Source organism: Hypanus sabinus, chromosome 1, assembly GCF_030144855.1.
Source record: "Hypanus sabinus isolate sHypSab1 chromosome 1, sHypSab1.hap1, whole genome shotgun sequence".
In the NCBI taxonomy this organism is placed as follows: domain Eukaryota; kingdom Metazoa; phylum Chordata; class Chondrichthyes; order Myliobatiformes; family Dasyatidae; genus Hypanus; species Hypanus sabinus.
This window is the reverse complement of record NC_082706.1, coordinates 177,344,690-177,365,540: the sequence shown is the minus strand read 5'-3', so window position 1 is coordinate 177,365,540 and position 20,851 is coordinate 177,344,690. Positions and strand designations below refer to the sequence as shown.

Here is a 20,851-nt window from a genome sequence, read left to right as displayed (position 1 = left end):
CTTGAACTTGAACATCCATTCTAACCATTCATAACTTAAATAGTTTCCTTGTTCAAAAAAGTAAACCTTTCTTTTCTCACAGTTGGACGTTAGGAGAACAGAAAGAAATGTTTAGGTAACCACGAAACACAACCATGAGAGGGATCCTGTGTGACTTTGAATGAGTATTTCAAAAGTTATTTTCTAGGTCTTGTCAGTCTTTCTCACTTCTGTTTATATACTAAAAGTATTTGGTTATACAAAGTGCTGTTAGCACTGAGAAATGCACTATGCATATATATTATAACAGATTATTATTTTTATTTGAATCTCCACTTGTTGGTGGATAAACACTATAGAATTAAAGTAATATAATCAGGAACTATGGACTTGGAGGTGACACACTGAATTTTAGGATACAAAATCAAAAGCATGTTTTTTCTTAGAAGCTTCCCAACAAAAAAATTAGATCAGGAAACTTCTTGTTACATGTCTGCTGCAGTCCTTCCCTTAAAATGGTGATCATAAAAATTATATCACAATTTAAAATATATCTGACTACAGAAGTACCCTATTAGAATATCTTGTGTTGTATTCTACTTCAATGGAATATAAATCTAAACTTTGAAATAGGGAACAATTGTTGAATTTTAAGAGAGCAGAAGATGCTATACATAAAAGAGTATACAATTACAGTTTATTCCAGAAATTCTGCTAAGAGTACAGGTATTATAACATTTTCTACAGTTTTCAACATTTATCTAAGCCTGTTGCATACAAAATAGAAATGTATTTCTTTTGTTTGCAGATATTTGAGAAATAAATATATTATGAAAGCTAAAATATATCATCCTAAATTTACAGAACTAAAGTGCAAATGACTGAGCCAAAGTTCAGATAGATTGAAAAATCCTGTTCTAAAGAATTAATTTCTGTATTGATTTATTCAAATTATTTTAATGAACTTCCGTCTTGACCTGAAGTCCGCTGCTAAAATCTTTAGCATAGTTAATTAGCACTTCACAAGGATCACCCAATATGACTTAATTCTTGTATTTGTCATCGTATGTTTCTGTTGCAGAACTGACGAGCATATCTGATGTTGTAAAAAAATGCAGTCATGAATATTTGAACTACTGAAATACCTGGAGCAGTAGATTCATTTCTGTTGGGGAATGATCAGCTAGTAAAGTGGAAAGAAGTGATCCAGCTTTCGCTTCCAGCATTGTTGGAAACTGTTTAATAGCTATATTGTCTTATCCAGAAAGCTGTAACTGCTTCCGTATTATACAAAGCCTGACAATTAATTTGTGATAGGTAGAGTTGTTGGAATATATTAAAGACATTTTTCACCAGAATAATTTAAAATAAATGACTGCTTATATCCAGATTACATTATAAGGTAAAGTAAGCAAAACAAAAGGAAATTGATATTATCATGTTCAGAGCAAAAAAATAAGCAACATTTAACTTTGTTTATAGATCATTTCTTCAACTTGCTGGACAGAATTGATGGTGTTCTTAAGTGATTAAAAATTGGTAGTTGATGGCTTAATTTTCCAAATGAAAACTGCAACCTCTCTCAAGACAAATCCTATTGTAGCGGTTGCACGGAATTTCAGCTCAACTTCCTATTCCCTCAGGTTCTATCCGTCTGTGTTGTAGGTACGTCGGCTATCGCCAATCAGCTGAGTTTTTTCATTTGCATTTGTTGGCTGAAGAACGATGGGAACCTCTCCTTCTGCAACCACAAAGCAATAAAGAGTACAGTGTTAGCACATTGAGCTGATGTTTGGATATACCAGAGCATACCGTTCTGAAGCCAAACAAAAATATAATACAATATCCAAAAGTTAATGGAAGAGTTTGCTGTCAAGCCCTTCTGATCAATCAGCATATTGATCAGTTTGGCATTAAAATGTGTTGAAAGCAATGCTTTATTTTCCCTCAACTTTTAATTTTTATTCATATATAATTACTCTTGCCTATTAGATGCAAAGATACACAGATCCATCATTCTGATGTCAATAGAACAGATTGAGGTTGTTTCTGAATTAGAATAAACTATGCTCTCACTATGCAGATGACACTGCAAGCACTCAAGGGCAGCTGTGCTATTAAACCATTGATGGAATCCATTTCAGCAGAGGCAGCTGAAGAAACATTCTCTGCCGTCTGCCACCGAGTGACTGGCAGGCTGGAGAATGGAATGTTGCTTTCTACTTTGGAAATACTCATCTGTTTCAAAGTGGACAAAATCAAATGTTGTGTCAACGTGAACAAATTCACTCAGTACTTTACAAGCTGATTTAGGAAAACAGATTTTAAATACAAGCAGGTGTACAGGAGAGTGATGTGTGATTTGTCAAATATTGATTTATATTGCCAGTGGTATGAAAATGATATGATCTACACAACAGTTGCTAACTATAGATGAAGCCTCGTTAAAACTACAACATGTGGCTTTCTGACATAATTCAAGTAATTTCACAATGCAATCTGAAGTAAAGCATTAAATTCTCTGGTTAAAAGTCTGACCTATTCAGAAAATAAATTTCTGTCCCAGATCTCTGTTCCATAACTCCCTCCTATAGCTGTGAGTGTATGCTTGGTGGGGACACTATTGGGTTGTACAGTGATGTACCCAGGTTGGAACATCTGTTGCAAATACATTGCTTAGTCTCACACAAGAAGAATAAACATCTGAAACAGAGGTTCCCAGATCCACGGAAATTCTACTTTAGTCAAGTCCCTTTCCCCAGTCTAGGAAAAATATATAACTCAAAAATAATGGCCAGGGCTTACTGACAGCAGGGGCTCACCATCAACGTGGAGAAATACTTCAAATATTTTTGCAGACCCTTCAATGTTGACTGTTGGTAAATCCCATCCTGTACCTGGGCCAAGCATGATGTCTCTCAGGTCAGCCAGAACAAACCAGTACCTAATTTGTCTGTAGAAAACGTTCAATGTGCTTATCCATATACTCAATCTTTGCCAGTTGTAAAAGTTGTTAAGGAATTTGAATGCATGCACAACCAGAAACATTGTAAAACTGTTAAAGAAAAAATCACTATCAAAGAGTTAAAAACATTAATAAGCTCAGATAGTTCAGAAGATGTCAATGAATGCTTCCCCTTCTGCCTTTCAGGGGTTCCTCTTTGTCCAAATGAATGGACTCCGCATTTCTACGCTGATTAATCTTTTTCAGGCTCAGCAGTCTAAGTGCTGGAGGATTCAGTAAGGCTGGACCCCCTGTAGAGTAGAGATGTCAAACCATCAAGAGAATGCGTGGCCAACAAGTTTGGGATTCAATGGGAGTCCAGACCTTCTTGGCACTTAGGGTGGGTTAAAGGTCAGCAGTTCGGCCTGGAACTATTGGCATTTCCCAGCAAACTACAGGACATGAAGTGTTGACAGAAGTATTTGAATGAAAAATGCAAACTGCGCCCTACTTACAGGCCATTTCTGTACAATGAGAACAGCAAGATCAGGGGCAATTATAAAAAAGTTTCAGCAATATAGTCACAATCACACGTTAATGTAATTAGGGAGAGCAGAGCTCTGTCCTCTTGCTTAAACTTGTATAGGCTGTTCTGCTCTGTGACCCTCAGAGTGCTGATAAAATTCAGACTGGCCATGAAATAGTCATCTGTTTCCAACATTTAAAAATAGAAAAGCAATGTGACAGGCTGGCTGGGATATTTCAAAAGCTTTTATAAAGCAACATGTTGCTGCAAATATTGTGACAACACATCCATACTGGTCATTTATGCTGGGGAATTTTCTCCACTAAGTCACAACGGGAACTTTGAAAATTCAGTCTCCAGTGTGTTTTAAAGAATTACCCCTTCCCAGTGAGTTCACTTTATGATGGTAAAGTACTATTAAAAGTTAGTTTCATAGATGAATTTGTCAACATTTTCTTCACCAGTCAGTTGTTCCTGCTGCCTTCCCCATGTGTGTCATGTTGCTTCACAACATCAGGACATTTTCATAAAATGGACCAAGTACTTAATTGTGTCCTATTCTTATTTTCTCATGAGCCTTAGAAACTACCATTCGTTCAAACAGAATACGAATGGAATCTTTTCAGTTGTTTTACTGCTTGTATATCTACTGGAAAGCCACAGAAACAACCGATTGACCTCACCAGCCACTCCATTCCTAGTTAATTTGTTTGGATCTGATCTGGAGTGTGGCCAGTTGCTGAGAAGGTAATGTTTGCCCCACATGAAGTCTTGTCCTATTACTTATTCATTCACTCACAGGACCTGAAGGTCACTGGAAAGGCCAGCATTTATTGCCCACCTCTGTCTGGCGCTGAATTAAAAGGACAGTCACATTGGTAGGTTGAGGTTCACCTGCTGGCAGATTTCCTGCCTTATTCTGATTTCTTAGGCATTCCCTCAGTATGGAGGCTGGCACTCTTCTCTATGAGTGGAAGTTGTCTGTGAATGACTTAGTTTATAATGGGACAACTATTGACATTAGGAAACTTGAAATGTTTTTACTGACAAGTTACGAATTTTGTGTTTATGAAAGAAGACCATATTTCCAGACAGCAGAGAGGGAAGTCATTCCGCCAATCAAGTCTCACAGAGTAATCCCATTCACCCTCTAATTATTCCTGTCGCCTATTCTCGACTGCCATTGCCAATAATTCTGCTATCTATCCTCATTAATGGCAATTTACAGCAGATAATTTACTGCCAAACCACGACTTTGGGATGTGTAAGGAAACTCAACTATCGGGAGGAAACCCACACAGTCACGGGGAGAACATGCAAATTAGAGTAGTGGACTCAGCCCCAAATCATCACGGGCACACCCGTCCTTGCCATCAGGTGCCGTCCTTGCAGAAGGCACCGCCGCATGGGTGCAGCTACCGTCACCAGAGATCCCCACCGCATGGGTGCAGCTACCGTCAGCCAGGAGGTACAGAAGCCTGAAGTCCCACACCACCAGGCTCAAGAATAGCTACTTCCCTTCAACTATTCAGTTCTTGAATCAACCCTAATTGCTATTGTTCAGCAGCACTATTACCACTAGATAATTTTACAATAGAATTAACATTTTTTCGGTTCTAATTTTGTCCTTCTTGTAAACACTGTTTATAACTTATGCTTAATGTACATATTTCTATGAGAAAACACGAGGAAATCTGCAGATGCTAATGCTCTGTGTCTGTGACGCTGCTGCATTTAAGTTTTTCATTGCACCTGTCTGTACATGTACTTGTGCATATAACAATAAACTCAGTTTTGGCTTTGAAATCTCACATAGAGAGGATCAGTGGTTCCTACAAAACCTTGCTCACCAGAATCGCAGACAGCAGCTCTTGTAGCTGCATCACAGCCCTACTCAAGCCTTTTATTGCAGATTGATTAAATTACTTGATTTTAAAAGGGCTTTAAACATGTCCCCAGCTTAATGGCACCAGTCTCTGGATACAAGTCCAGTAATTTAAGCAGAGGGCTATCATAGCACACTGTACACATCCCAAGAGATCAGATGTCACCATTCACACTTCCAAGCCTGGCACTGTTGGCCTTTTTCTTGGAGAACAGAAAGCTTTTCAGAGTTTTTCAAATGCCAAATGTAAATAGAAGCTAAATAAAGTAGCTATCTAAAAATGACAACCACTGGTGAAGAGATTTCACATGCTCAACATTCCCACTGTGCCATTCTTAGTGCAGTGTTTCATTTCTCCGAACAATAGCTTGTGTTTATAGAAAGGAAAATATTACAGACCAGCATTTAATTAAAGAGGGAAATATTCAGAGAGGTGACAAAACTACTGGTCAATCTGATGGATTTTAAGGCTAATCTAAAAATTAGGGAGGGAGATGGTGACGCTTCAGGTGAAAATTTTTGGAACACGGGACCAGGACATAGTCTCTAATGCGGGTGTAGGGTGAGTGTAGATACAGAAGGAGTCGGACTGATTGTTTGGAGAAGTGATAACTTAGGCCTAGTCACAGAGGTGGCAGTGTGAAAGTTAAAAAGGACTAGGCCAGATGGATGAGGCAGATTTTCCACGACAGGATACAGAATTTTGGATGAATAGTGGTAGGCCGAGGCAGAAAGATGAAGATGACTAGGGAGCTCCTGGAGTCTAGACTTTTTGGACATTCTGAGATTAGCAAATGAAGGGCAGAAGTGGATAATATACCAAATTATAAGTAGTGGTGACCAGGTCAGAATATAAGGCCATGTGTATGTCTGGTGTAGGACAAGCAGTTTTGAATTGCAGAGGCAGTTGTGGGGAAGTAAGGGGTTAGGGAGGGCTTAATGGCAAATTTTGACCATGCCTTTAGAGAATATGAAAGGGATAGATAAGGTAGAGGCAGGAAAGTTGCTTCATTTGGTAGGTGAGATTAGAACTAAGGGACATAGCCTCAAGATACGGGGAAGTAAGTTTAGGACAGAGATGAGAAAGAACTGCTTTTCCCAGGGAGTGGTGAATCTGTGGAATTATCTCCCCAATGACACAGTGGAAACTATCTCAGTAAATATACTTAAGATGAGATTGGATATATTTTTGCATAGTATGGGAATTAAGGGCTATAGGAAAAAGCAGGTAGGTGGAGATGTGTCCATGGCCAGATCAAACATGATCATATTAAATGGCAGAACAGGCTCCCTGGGCCAGATGGCCTACTCCTGTTCCCATTTCTTATGTTCTTATGAATGTTCCCAAGGAACCGCAAGGGTGTAAGGAAACAGATGTGCCTTGGTTGTTGGTCAACTCCAGAGGTGATAGTGCAGGGCAGGAGAAGAAGCCTGGTTATGACTGGACAAGTAATGGTGGAGCTTGACTATGGGGATGAGGAATTCCTGTCGAATGCAGGTACAATTGTATCAATTAGAAGTACTTGGTACATGGAGGGGCAGGGCTTGGAGAGATATGCGCTGAATGCAGGAAATTGTGGGCATTGTGGTTAGCATAGGCTCTTTGGGCTTCAGGATCTGTATCCATGCTGTATGGCTCAATGACGATATGACTCTATTTCGTGTCAAGACAGGGAACTGGGTACCAGACGTTCAGCTCAAGTTTTCCTTTTGTCCTAGGGCACTCGGAAACATTGGAGTCAGTGGTTTCTGATCATACAGCCAACCTGACAACTTCCCGTCAAAAAAAAGGAAAAAAATGCACCTTGCTTCCGGATCTTACCATTCACTTTGTCCATGCGGATTTGTTCTTCCAGATCTTCTGGTGATACGTAACTTTCATACTCTTCGCCTCCTGGAGACTTAGGTTTGCATTTCCCAAAGCAACAGTTACAGCAGCAACAACAGAGGCAGCAGCAGTAAAAACAAGTGATCACTCCGCAGAATACAAAAAGACCCTGGCGAAATGAAAATCAGAAATCAGACAAAGTAAACAATCAAAATCAAAAAATACTGGAGTTGCTGCAAATAAAAAAATAGGAAATGCTGTAAATATTCAGCAGATCAGGCAGCACCTGCTGAGAGGGAAACAGAGTTAATGCATTATGTTAAAGCCTGAAGGTCAAACCCACGATCAGCGAGTCCAGACTTTGGCAAAGTCTGGAGGGCTCATTCAATCGGGAGGTAGAAGACTGAAGGTCGAAGGATAAAGTCAGCGAGCCCCAGAGGTAGAATCTGAAAGAAGTCACAAGGGTCAGTGATCCTCCAGGTCACGGGGGTTGGAGGTCCCTGCAGGTCCAGAAGTATAGACCTAAAGGTCAAATCATTACTCGGTGAGCCCTGGGGTATAGCAGCTAAAGTCAAACCCATAATCAGTGGGCCCTGGTCGATACCCACAGGCTGGCAAAGTCCAAAGTTGGAAGCCCAAAGTCTTCAAGTCTGAGAGTCCAGGGCCAAGGACTGGTAGCTTGGAGGTGGCCTAACCTTGGGCTATAGAGGGGTGTTTGTTTGTGTGTGTGTGTGTGTGTGTGTGTGTGTGTGTGTGTTTTGCTGCTGTTGTCCTGTTTGTTTTGTTGTGATGTTGCTATTGCTGCTGTTTGTACTGAAGATTATAGGCACACTGTGTTGGTATCTGTATGAGTGGTGACACGTGTGGGCTACCCCCAGCATACACTTGGGTGTGTTGGTTGTTAACACAAAACAATATATTTCATTTATGTTTCAACATGCTGTACATATGAATCTGTCAGAAGTGATGATGGGCTAATCTTGCTCAGCCAGGCCTGCTCCTCACCCAAACACAATGCCCATAGCAACACTAAACTTTTGTAGCTTCATGAATGCAACCGAGCTCTGAGCCCTGCCGGGTCTGTGGTTCCTGGAGCCAGAGCGTTGTACAAGAGGCCCCCAAGTCTCAGCTGGCAGATACTGAGGCCTCCTACTGGTATGTTCTGGTGGTCTTTTGACTGCTCGGCTCTGTCAAAGATCTGTTCAACCAAGCCATTTAGAGATAGCTGAACTGGCAGTTAGTGCTATTTCAGCTTGGGGCGGTCCGGAGTTCAAAGTTCAGTTCTGGCACTGTTCTGAATGTCCTCCCGTAGAATGTGTGGGTTTTCCCGGGTGTTCTGGTTTCCTCCCACAGTCCAAAGACGTACCGGCTAGGTTAATTGGTCATTGTAAACTGTCCCGTGATTAGGTTAGGGTTAATTGGGGCTGTCAGGGTCGCTGGGGCAGCATGGCTCAAAGGGCCAGAAGGGCCTACACTGCACTGTCACTAAAATAAAAAAATACATAAATATGTGTAATAGAAAGTAATTTGAATCATTGATTTATTTGAAACATTATTAAATAATTAATTTTTAAAACTTAATATTAAAAATTAAATTTGTCGAGGGATGCATCATTGTAACTTCTAGCCCTTCTGGCTCAATGAGCCTGTGTCACCCAATTACACCCTGTGACAATTAGCCTATTAACCCATACATCTTTAGAAGGTGGGAGAAATCGGAGCACTGTACCTGGAAGAAACATACATAGTTGCAAAGTGAACATATGATTTCCTTACAGGCAGCGGCTGAATTGAACTTGGGTCACTGGTGCTTTACTGGTGTTATGCAAACCGATATACTATATTTGCAACCCAAATATTAATTCAGAGAAAGCTAAACAAAGCACTTACCCTTTAAATCCAGGGCAGCAAATTAATTCAAATGCATGGAGTGTTACCACTCATGTTGGTATAAAATATGAGGTGAGGTGAGCAGCAGTGTGGGGGGGGGGGGTCAGGCCCTCCATTGTGTTACTGACCTCTGTGTTCTCACTCAGGGGTACAGACATCAAACAGTAACTCACTGACCCCCCCCCCCCCATACAGGATCCCACTGGCAGTTCTCTGAACCACTCTTAAAATCCAGGTATGATTCAGCCTAATTACAGCCCAATCAATTCCTTCCTCTAAGCTTTGACCTCTTTTTTTAGAAATTGTGGGGTTGGTTACCCCCACCTGCTGGTGGCTACCCACTGTGCCCAGCTCTGCACGAGCTTCCAGTTTCTTGATACCCCAATATCAAAGCAGAATCCATCTGACTGGTTGGCACTGTCATCACTAGCCACTAAGATGATTGCAAACACCTTAAAGCTTACTTTGCTCACCTAGGTTTTCGTCAAGCTTCTAAAATCAGATTAACATCATGATTCCGTGAAGCACTCTGAGACATTTTAATATGTTAGAAGTGCTGATAAGCTGTTGGAGCAGAATCATCGTCATTAAAAATTAGTTTCCCTCTTCCTGGATTCTGATCTTCTAACTGTCAATAGACTGCGTATTTTCAGACTAACGCTTTTATATAATCTGCAGGGCCAGAAAATATCGTTATCCCTCAAAGCAAAGAGGGCAAGAAAATTACCTTTGCCCATGGGCTACACAGCATGAAATATGTGTTCACGTTCTCTTCACCAAACTGTTCAGCAATGTAGAGACCGAGGGAGCCGTATTTGTCATAAATGTTCCGTTTTGAAATATCCGTCAATATTGAATGAGCGTTGTTGATCTCTTTGAACTTCTCGGATGCATCTGGGTTGTCTAGATTTTTGTCTGGGTGGTGTTTCAAGGCAAGTTTTCTGTGGATTAACAACAAAAGTAAAAGCAGCAGGAGAAGTTTGTGTTAGGCTGGATCGCCAATCGATGACTAAAGCTTTGAATACAGCTTAAGAGTAGAGGACTCACCACTTACTTTATCTGTTTAATTCATTCAGTTGACTCTGTAACTTTGTACATTTTTTAATGTTCTCTAAAATCAAGGAAACCATAAATGACTAGATCTTTGTTGTTTGCTGTTTTTCGACTATATACAAATATGAAATCCCTTCCTTTTCACTCTCTGGAGAAAATAGCGATCTCCATTTGGCCCTTCCCAATATTTTATTTTACTTTTATTTATCTTGTTTAGCGATACAGCACAGAATGGGTCTTTTCAGCCCTTTGAGCTGCATGCCAGCAACCCTCCCCCACCCCTGATTTAACCTAAATCTAATCACGGGACAATTTACCATGACCAGATTACCTACTAACCAGTGCGTCTTTGGACTGTGGGGGAAAATGGAGCACCTGGATGAAACCTATACATTCCACAGGGATGACATGCAAACTCGTTACAGAGGATTCCAGGATTGAACTCTGAATGCTGAAGTTCCTATTAGCTGTAATAGCATCACGCTAAACACTGTGCTGTCAACTCAACATTGTTCTTTGGTATCAAAAACTCCAAAAGTCACTCCTCTTTTTAAAAAAAGTGCTATTTATTTATTTGGGATCTGGCATCTTTGGCAAGCCTTGGAAATCGTGCTTGGTGAGCTGCCTTATCGAACTGCTGCAGTCCTTCCAAGACTGACGATGGTAGGATAGTGATTTATTTCCAAATCCAGATGGTTCATTCCTTGAAAGGAAACAGGAGGGAGTGGTGATCTGACAGGTCTGCTGTCCTTACCTTAATTAGTGGTGCAGATCACAGATTTGGGGTGTGTTATTTGAGCAGACCAAGTGACTGCCTGATGCGTTTTGTAAATTTTAACATATTGCTGCCACAGAACCGCAGTTTATTCAGAAATACACCATGGCATCAGGCTCTTCTGACTCAATGAGCCTGCGCCACCCAATTACACCCCTGTGACCAGTTAACCCACTAACCCGTGTGTCTTTGGTATGTGGAAGAAACCAGACCACATGGCAAAATCCCACAAGTTTACAGAGCGAACGTATAAATTCCTTACGGACCATGGTGGAATTGAACCTGGGTCACTGGCGCTGTTGTAGCGTTATGCTAACTGCTAAGCTACCATTGTGGAGGGAGTGACATTTAGCGTGGTGATAGTGGGCTGTAGGTTTTGAATGGTGTTGAGCTTCTTGAATGTTGAAGCTACTGTGCAGAAGGAATTAAACTGGTTAGAAAGGCTGGCTCTGCTATAGGAGTCAAACTCTTCACACTGGAGACTGTGGTAGAACAAAGGACCCTACAGAAAATCCTGGCAATTCTGGACAATGTTTCTCACCCTCTGTATGCCACCTTGGCTGAACAGAGGAGCACTTTTAGTAATAGACTAAGACAACTGTGCTGCTCCAAAGGCCAAGATCTGTATGCTTTCTTCACCACCTTATCTAACATTAGGAATCTATGGACTCTATTGCTATTACCCTGACAACACCACAAACAAAGTGCTGGAGGAACTCAGCAGGCCAGGCAGCATCCATGGAAAAGAGTACAGTTGACGTTTCAGGTTGAGACCCTTCATCAGGACTTGATGAAGAGTCTTGGCCCGAAAAACAACGGTTTACTCTTTTCCATGGATGCTGCCTGGCCTCCTGAGTTCCTCCAGCATGTTGTGTGAGTTGCTTGGATTGCCAACATCTGCATATTTTCTCGTGTTCATGCTGTCCTCCTCACAGTTCACTATGTCTAAAAATTTTATGTCATTCACAGATTTGGAACCCTGTAAGCACTTTTGAATGAGGATGTATCATTTGCAATTTCCCAAAGGATGTTTAAAAGATTCTGACCAGGACGTCTGTCTCTTCTTCTTTTACTTCCCTCAGCAACCTAGAATGAATCTTTTCTGGACCACAGGATTTATCCACTTGAAGAGCAGCAAGCCATTCAAATACCTTCTCTATCAATTTCCACCCTACCCTGAAACACAACTACATCTTCCTTTCCTGAGACTCCAGCAGTGTTTTCCTGGTCAAGACTGGTGAGTGGTGCTCATTCAGTATCTCAGCCATGCCATCTCTTTCATGAGTGAATTTCATTGTGAGCTTCTGATCTGTAACAATTTTCCTTGTTCATATGTCCATGTTTTTTTCCCCCATTTTCCAACTTAATTTCCCTTTTCATTTCTTTTTCTCTTTGAACTTTCTGATAGTAACCTGGCAACTTTCATGTGTCCTTTTTCTATGTTGTATTTGACACTCTAATCTTATGGCCATTTGCATAGATACATAGAAACTAGGCTTTCATTACCCTAACCTTCTCTCTTCTGGTACTGTGCTTAAACCCCACCTTAAGTTCCTCCCTTTGTTCAGTTGTATTTGTGTCTGTTAAACTCTGGTTCCAATTTACCAGTTCTGTCCTCATCCCAGTGAAATTGGCCCTTCTCCAGTTGTCTGATTTTACCTTGAAGTGGTCCATATCTTTTATCAGAGCTATTCCAAATCTTATGATATTGTGCTCACTGTATCCTAGATATACCTGGACTTGATGTAGCATTATTTTCCAGAATAAAAGTCAGTAACACTGCCTTTCTTGTGAGACCAACCAAAAAGATCCCTTGAACACAATTCAGAAACACTTCCTCCAGTTTGCCCATTATGCATTTGCTACTTAGAGAGTTAAAGCTCCCCTTTATCCCATTTCCTTATTCAGTTTCCAAACTAATATGCTGTTCAATATCCATCCCACGGTCTGTAGAACAGTCAAAATCAGAATCAGGTTTAATATCTCTGGCACTTGTGAAATTCATTAACTTCATGGCAGCAGTACAAAGCAATACATGATAAATATAAAAAACTGATTAAGTATATATGAATAAGTAAGTATATATGTATATTAAATAGTTAAGTTAAAATAAGCAGTGTAAAAACAAAATTAAAAGAGTGGTGAGGTTGTGTTCATGGGTTCAATGGCCATTTAGAAATAGGATGGTAGAGGGGAAGAAGCTGTTCATGGATTGCTGTGTGTGTGCCTTCAGGCTTCTTTACCTCCTACCTGACTGTAACAATGAGAAGAGGGCATGTCCTATAAGCCATATAATGGCCCTTCTATTGCTTTAAAGTTACACTTTCTGAACAGATAAGTTTATCCCGTTGCCTGGACTTTTGAATAGAGCATCGTACAAAAATAAAAAGGGTAGGAATGATTCAAAATGCCCACATGTCCTTGTTTGAATTATGCTTTTTCTGGTTAATGATCCGATGGCAGTGTTCGTGGTCATGCAGAATTCTGTAATCAAAAGCTTTTCATATGATCAAAAGGAATGGTGGAGGATGAGAGAATATTCCTGCAAGTGTGTTTGATGAAACATAGTCCAAAGATGTGAGGCACTAAATTATAAAATAATTAATTACGCAGAATCAATATCAGGAGTTTTAACATCAAGAGTTGAAGTAATCTTGCAGATGAAAAAAAATCTATAGATGACAAGAGGAAATTAATATTTATAACTATTTCTTCTGTTGTCAAGTAAGATCAATTTTTCTTGAGTGGGTAATCACATATTCCACTGGCAATGCTACTCCCTAAGTTATTTGAAAGTCATGTTACATTAGTAATTCACCTCATTAATTAGTTAAGTAAACTCCAGTTTTCAATTCAAGTCATGTTTTCCATATTCCTATAACAGACACATAACTCGACCTGATTGATAGTTCAATTAAGGAAAGTTTTAAGGTATTTGATACATTATGTTAAATAGGAAGTATTAAAAAGACAATAAGATCTATTAATGACATGAAGTCTTATTTATATCATTACACTGATGAAACAATAAAAGCAAATAAGCTGTCAAAATTTTTTAAATAAATGAATATCTACGACAAACTATAAGCATGGATTCCAGGATCTATCAAAGTTCACCATTGATTAACAAGTGCTTAAAATTTTAATATATATTTTTGTCTCCATTATTGTTAGAAACATGCATTCCTAAGTGCACGTGGCTGCATTTAGGTTAATGATCATCATTGCTGTCTTCTCTTGGGCTGAGTCTGATGTTTGGCATCCTTCATTATGTTTCCGTCTTCTCAATATTTATTAAGTATCAATCTCAGTTACTTTCTGGGAAAGTCACTTGACTTTCTTTAGAATTTTCTGTACTTAGTTATCTCTCTTTCACATTTTACAGCAACTTATGTTTACATAATTAGTTTGTTCTGTTTTCCAATTCATATTTCTTGCTTGCAAGGGCAGCACTACATTTAAAAGGATCTAACTTTCTCAAATGATGATGAGGGATTTTAATATCTTCGTGTTGTCTGTCTAACCCTTAGAAACTTTATAAGTTAAGAGCAAAGAAAGCACCTGGTTGCCCAATAATGCCAGGACCCTGCCACAAAACCCATATCCTCCAGCCAAGCATGGATGACAATATCTAATCCCCCATTGTGTCTGACAACCATTAACAAATTACAGCACATAAAATTACATCTATTGTCATAATAGCAAATTCACAGAGAACTGGCCACTTCCATCTGGAGAAGCATAGACCCATAGGAGAAAGTATGGAATTGTCTTACAAACTTGACTGAGCTTTTTGAGGAGGTGACAAAGATAATTGCAGAGGGTAGGGTAGTGCATGTTGAAAACAAACTCTTTGTAAAAGTTTTTGAGAAGGTCTCTCATGGTAGGCTGATTCAGAGGATTAAAGCACAAGGGACCCATGGAGATTTGGTAGATAGAATTCAAAATTGGCTTGGTTATGGAAAACAGAGGGTAGTGATGGTGGGCTGTCTTTCACCGGAGAAAAGCATTTAAAAATGGATTTTGGATTTCTGTCAGCATGGTTCTTTTACCCTACCATCCTTTCCCTGCCCCAATGGAACATACCTATGCAGATCTCCATGCAAATGTTCACTGAACATTTGCCACATTTCTGTTGTGCATTTCCCTGCTCTCAGTTTATACTTCCAAGTTCCTGCCTTATAGCATCATAATGTTTTCCCAAATTGTCTGCTCCTGTCCTTTCTAGCACTATGGTAAAGGAGTTAGAGTTGTGATCACTACCTCCAAGATGCTCTCCCAATCAGAGACCTGACACCTGACTAGGTTCATTTCCCAATACCAGATCTAGTACACTCTCTCCTCTAGTTGGCTTATCTACATATTGTGTCAGGAAATGTTCCTGAACTCCATCAACTTCCTATCAAACTCCATCCCATCCAAACCCCTTGCTGTAAGAAGATGCCAGTCAATATTCGGATAGTTAAAATCACCCATCACACCAAACTATCCTTATTGCGCTGTTCCAGAATCTGCCTCCAAGCTGCTCCTCGCTGTTACTATTGTGGAGGTCTATAAAAGTTATTGCCCCCTTTCTGTTACTGTCTTCCACCCACACCGACTCAGTAGGCAATCCCTCCATGACTTCCTCCTTTTCAGCAGCCGTGACACTATCCCTGATTGGCAATGCCATGCCCCCACCTCCTTTGCCCCCCTCCGTATCCTTTTTGAAACACCTCCATGTATTGATCTTTGCTCTAAGTTCATTGGCTTTGTTTATGATAGTCCTTGCACTAAAATAGAAACATCTCAAACCATCTGGCAGAGTGCATCTTTGTTCTATCACCTGCCTATCCTTCCTCATAAACTCCCTAAAAGCTGTCACTACTTGTGCGCCAACCGCCCTATCCTCTGCCTCTTCACTTCGGTTACCACCCCCCTGCAAATCTAGTTTAAACCCTCCCCAATAACATTAGCAAACCTCCCTCCCAGGATATCGGTTCCCATCCAGTTCAGGTGCAACCCGTCCCCCTTGTATAGGTCACCCCCTTCCCCAGAAAAGGTTCCAATGATCCAAAAACTTGAAACTGTGCCCTCTGCACCATCTCCTCAGCCACTCATTTGACTGCGGGTATCTTCCTGCTCTACCCTTCCCAAGCTTGTTGCACCAGGAGTAAGCCAGAGGTTGCCATCTTGGAGGCCCTGCTCTTCAGTCTCCTTCTTAACTTTCTAAAGTTACTGCACAGGATCTCTACCCCTCTTGTGCCTATGTCATTGGCACCAATATGTACCACGACCTCTGGCTGCTCAACCTCAAGGATATTCTGCAGCTGCTCAGAGACATCCTGGACCCTAGCAGCCGGGAGGCAACACACCATCCTGGAATCTCTTTTGCTGTTGCAGAATCTCCTAAATGTCCCCCTAACTATTGTGTCCCCTATGACTTTCACTCCGCCTGACTTCTGAGTTCCTTCTGAGGCTCAGAGCCGACCACAGTGCTATTGGTCTGGCTGCTGTTGCCTTGCCCAGAGAGGTCACCCCCCCCCCCCCCCCCATCAGTATCCAAAAAGGTGTACCGGTTGCTGAGGGGAATGGCCACAGGGAGATCCTGCACTGACTTCCTTCTCCCTGTAATTACCTCTCTCGGTGTTCACACATCTACTCCCTGAATTCTGCACTCCGGGTGTAACCACCTGCTCAAAAGTCTTATCTAACAGTTGCTCTGCTTCCCGGATGATTCTTAGTTCATCCAACTCCAGCTCCAGCTCCTTAATGCGGGTTTCCCTGAGCTGGAGTTCGATTCACTTCCTACAGGTACAGTATTCAGGGAGAGCATCGGATTTCATTAATTCCCACCTCCTACAGGAGCATTCCACTGCCACATCTGCCATCCTGCCTGCACTGCACTATAGGAAAACAAGACCAAATCAGCAATAATGAAAGGAAAAACCTACCCTCCTTGCCTACTTCTTCTCATGGAAGCCTCTTGAGCCCTCCAAGTTCCCATTCTGACTCTAGCCCTGTCTCTGATGATGGCCACTCCACTAGACCCTGCCTCTCTTTTAAGGTTTAAAAAATAAGAAAAAAAATCCGTGCAAGCAGAAAAAACTCAGCTGTGTTTGGTGGTGCTCCGCCTGCTTAAACACAAAATACTGATGTTTCACCTGTGCTAAATATGTGCTACTCCAATAGTTGTCTTTGTGGAAGTAATACCTGAACTCAAATTATTCTCTTCTCCATTTGTTTTGATTTACCCTTGGCTTGTGAAAGAATTATTTTTATTCTAATGAAGGCAATGCTAAGGCAATTAGAACACCTGCATAATACCTTGCTGGATAATTTGCACTATGTTGCGTACCTGTAGGATTTTTTTATTTCCTCGTGTGTAGCTCCTTTCTCTAAACCTAGAATTTGGTATAGTGCTTCTCCTGAGGTAGAAAGTGCGCGCTGTCTTTGATCAGCCATTGTAAATTAAGGTGCTTTTATCAAGTGCCTGTAAAAACAAAATGGAACTAAACTTTATAAGGCAGAAAAAGCAAATAAGATAAAGCTTTACAACTTACTAAAGTAAAAGATGAGTCTGCCAATTGGTTTCGAGGTTGTCTTGTTCAGGTATGTAGGTGGAGGTTTTTACAACCAAGTATCTTTCTTTTTATCCAATCAGAACAATAATCAGTATACTAATCACAAAATTAATTTGTGTTATGAAATACTTTTCATTTGTAAATCAGGAAATGTGCTTGAGAGGAGATATTCTCAATTACCATGGTATCTACAAACAAGAATACATATCACATTTGTTTACAAACACTCAAGTATGTTCCTGGGCCTGCAGTTGTACAGGAGCAGGGGCAGCTGTTGCGGAGTGCCCAAGTGTGCATGCGTTCCTCTCCCGTGACGTCAGCACCACTGCAAAAGCTGTTTTGTGGCAATGGCTCTAGTCTCCAACCGTAGGGTCTTCCAGTAGCTGTGAATGTTAGAATTTAATTGCTGCTTTTCAACTAAACAATCTCCCTTGGGAATCTCCTTTGGCCAACTGCTGAGCTGATATCCTCATCTATGGGACCCTTACTCCCTACTCCCATCAACCTGCACTGGGACCATAGCTCCCCATACCCGTACCATCCACGTACCTATCCACACTTCTCTTAAACATTGAAATCGAGCTTGGATGCACCACTTGCACTGACAGCTTGTTCCACGCTCTCTCAACCTTCTGAGTGAAGAAGTTTCTCACATGTTCCCCTTGAGCTTTTCACTTTTCACCCTTAACTCATAACCTCTAGTTGTAGTCCCACCCAACCTAGGTGGAAAAGGCCTGCTTGCATTTACTCTATCTATACCCCTCATAATTTTGTATGGCTCTATCAAATTTCCTCTCAATCTCCTATGTTTCAAGAATACAGTCCTAACCTATTCAATCTTTCCTTATATCTCAGCTCCTCCAGACCTGGCAACATCTTTGTAAATTTTCTCTCTACTTTTTCAACCTTATTTACATCTTTCCTCTAGGTAGGTGACCAAAAAATGCACACAGTATTTCAAATTAGGGTTCATCAATGTCTTATACAGTTTCAACATAACATCCCATCTCCTGTGCTCAGTACTTTGACTTATGAAGGCTAACGTGCTAACCTTTTCTTTATGATTCTATCTACCTGTAATGCCACATTCAACAAATTATGGACCTGTATTCCCAGATACCTTTGTTCTACCACACTCCTCAGTGCCCTACAGATCACTGTGTAAAATCTACCCTGGTTGGTCCTACCAAAGTGCAAAAACTCGCACTTGTCTGGATTAAATTAAAAACTGCCATTTTTCAGCCCACTCTTCCAGCTGGTTTGACAAATCTTCTTGAAATTTTTTGAAGAGGTTATGAGGAAAGTTGACGAGGGTAAAGCAGTGGATGTTGTCTATATGGACTTCAGTAAGGCCTATGACAAGGTTCTGCACGGTAGGTTGGTTAGGAAGGTTCAATCGTTACGTATTAATATTGAAGTAGTAAAATGGATTCAACAGTGGCTGGATGGGAGATGCCAGAGAGTAGTGGTGGATAACTGTTTGTCAGGTTGGAGGCCGGTGACTAGTGGGGTGCCTCAGGGATCTGTACTGGGTCCAGTGTTGTTTGTCATATACATTAATGATCTGGATGATAGGTTGGTAAATTGGATTAGTAAGTATGCAGATGATACTAAGGTAGGTGGTGTTGTGGATAATGAAGTAGGTTTTCAAAGTTTGCAGGGAGATTTAGGCCAGTTGGAAGAGTGGGCTGAACGATGGGTCACAGCTTAAGGATAAAGGGGAAGCCTTTTAGGACCGAGATTATGAAAATAATGAAAATAACTGAGATGAGGAAAAACTTCTTCACACAGAGAGTAGTGAATCTGTGGAATTCTGGAATTCTCTGCCACAGGAAACAGACGAGGCCGGTTCAGTGGCTATATTTAAGGGGAAGTTAGATATGGCCCTTGTGGCTAAAGGGATCAGGGGGTATGGAGAGAAAGCAGGTACAGGGTTCTGAGTTGGATTGTTGGCCAGAAAGAATGACAATCTTCAAATCAGTGAATTCAAATGAATCAAGGGCAGTGGAAGCAGTTTTTGTTCTTGCCATGTGCTTGGGGGATGGAGGCTGCCTTTTTGTGAAGACACTCGATTCTCCATTTTGTGAGCTTGACATGCTGGACTTGATTAGTGTTTTATAGAAGACACAAAGACCAGGTAATCTGCTGGACGGAGGTCATTTCCAAATAAGGAGTTATTTGTGAGGTGTTCTTTGGTTGGCTGTAACATGCAGACTTGTGAATGCCTGAGGTGATTCAAGCTCATTGCTGACTGAGAACAAAGAGCCAGGAGTCAGCAAATGCCCCTTGATGGGAAGAGGACAATAGATGGAGGCTGCTTGGACCAGAGCCAATGACCAGGTGTTAAAGGCCAGACACATGACCTGTGGCCAATGACTCGGGACATTTTAATTGATGAGCAAGGGATGTAAAAGTGGATGCTTTGTGTGCGCCGGTGGCGGTAACTTTGAAGAATAACCATGGCAGACACAAGCGAGAAGAACCCTGCGTGAACACGTGGAGAGTGAGTCGGGACCACGAGGAACAAGGAGCGCCTGGCCAGCGTGACTTCCTCCGCCCGGGTAATAACTTTGACTATCCAGGAGAGTCGGGTACTCAGCAGGTGCGCGCACAAGGTATTTAGTGCATAAATTCACGTATTAGTTAGTTTGAACAATGAAGGTAATTGTCAGTAAATACGGATCTCTCTGTGCCTCACTCAGAATCGTCGGAAGAGGTGGATGCGGTATCTCTCTCCTCTCCTTTCCAACAGGGTTGGCGCCCCTGGGTGGGCTCGAGGTTCGAGCCGGGCCGGGCCACGTGGGTGAGAAATCGGGGCGGGGTAACTGGTTGGTGGGGACCCAGGGTGAAGAATTTGTGGAAATCTGCGAGTCCGAGGGACTTGGATAATTAGTATCCAAGTAATTGGAAATACGTGTTGGGGAAATGGCCACAATACGGGGAGTGTGCTGGACACGCCAGCGAAGTGGTGTTTAGAATTGCCCGAGGGAAATTGTCGGATAAGGAATTTAAGCGACTACTGAAGCCAGTAGCAGTTGCCTGCCTCATTGAGGAATTAATAGAAGCCGATGCTGAGAGGGATAAGTTAGCAGGCGAAAACAAAAGAATCCGAGAGGAGTTAGAAAACGAAAACAAAATGCTTCGAAAGGAGTTACAAATCCTCGAGGGAAATTTTACAGATTTACAAGGACAAAGAAGTATGGATTTGGTGCATATGAATCAGTTTCAGCTGAAATGCGAGAAACTCGTTAAAGAACAGTAAACTGGAAAAGGAAGCAAATTTAGCCAAGAGCCAAGCAAAAGAATTAAAGAAACAGTGCAGTGATTTAAAAGCAGCTATAAATGTGATACAGAAATCAGTTTCTGAAAAGAGAAGTAATACTAGTGACCATACAAAGTATTTAAAGC

At 41.2% G+C, this 20,851-nt stretch overlaps 1 protein-coding gene across 1 annotated transcript; it reads right to left on the bottom strand.

Moving 5' to 3' along the window:
- Positions 1-1,625: 1,625 nt before the first annotated feature.
- Positions 1,626-17,324, bottom strand: LOC132382409 (dnaJ homolog subfamily C member 5-like). Its single transcript, XM_059952610.1, has 4 exons — positions 17,218-17,324; positions 9,780-9,993; positions 7,157-7,331; positions 1,626-1,720 (listed from the first exon to the last, which is right to left on the bottom strand). The coding sequence occupies exons 1-4, from the start codon at positions 17,322-17,324 to the stop codon at positions 1,626-1,628; spliced, it is 591 nt and encodes a 196-aa protein (XP_059808593.1).
- Between the last annotated feature and the right edge of the window lie 3,527 nt (positions 17,325-20,851).

What these genes read in the sequence shown, in the direction of transcription:
- LOC132382409 (XM_059952610.1), bottom strand. Translation starts at nt 17,324, where the DNA reads ATGGCTGATCAAAGACAGCGCGCACTTTCTACCTCAGGAGAAGCACTA. An exon ending in GAAATAAAAAAATCCTACAG is followed by an intron (nt 9,994 to 17,217) that starts GTACGCAACATA and finishes GTTAATCCACAG; the next exon opens with AAAACTTGCCTTGAAACACC. An exon ending in CCGCATGGACAAAGTGAATG is followed by an intron (nt 1,721 to 7,156) that starts GTAAGATCCGGA and finishes TTGTGGTTGCAG; the next exon opens with AAGGAGAGGTTCCCATCGTT.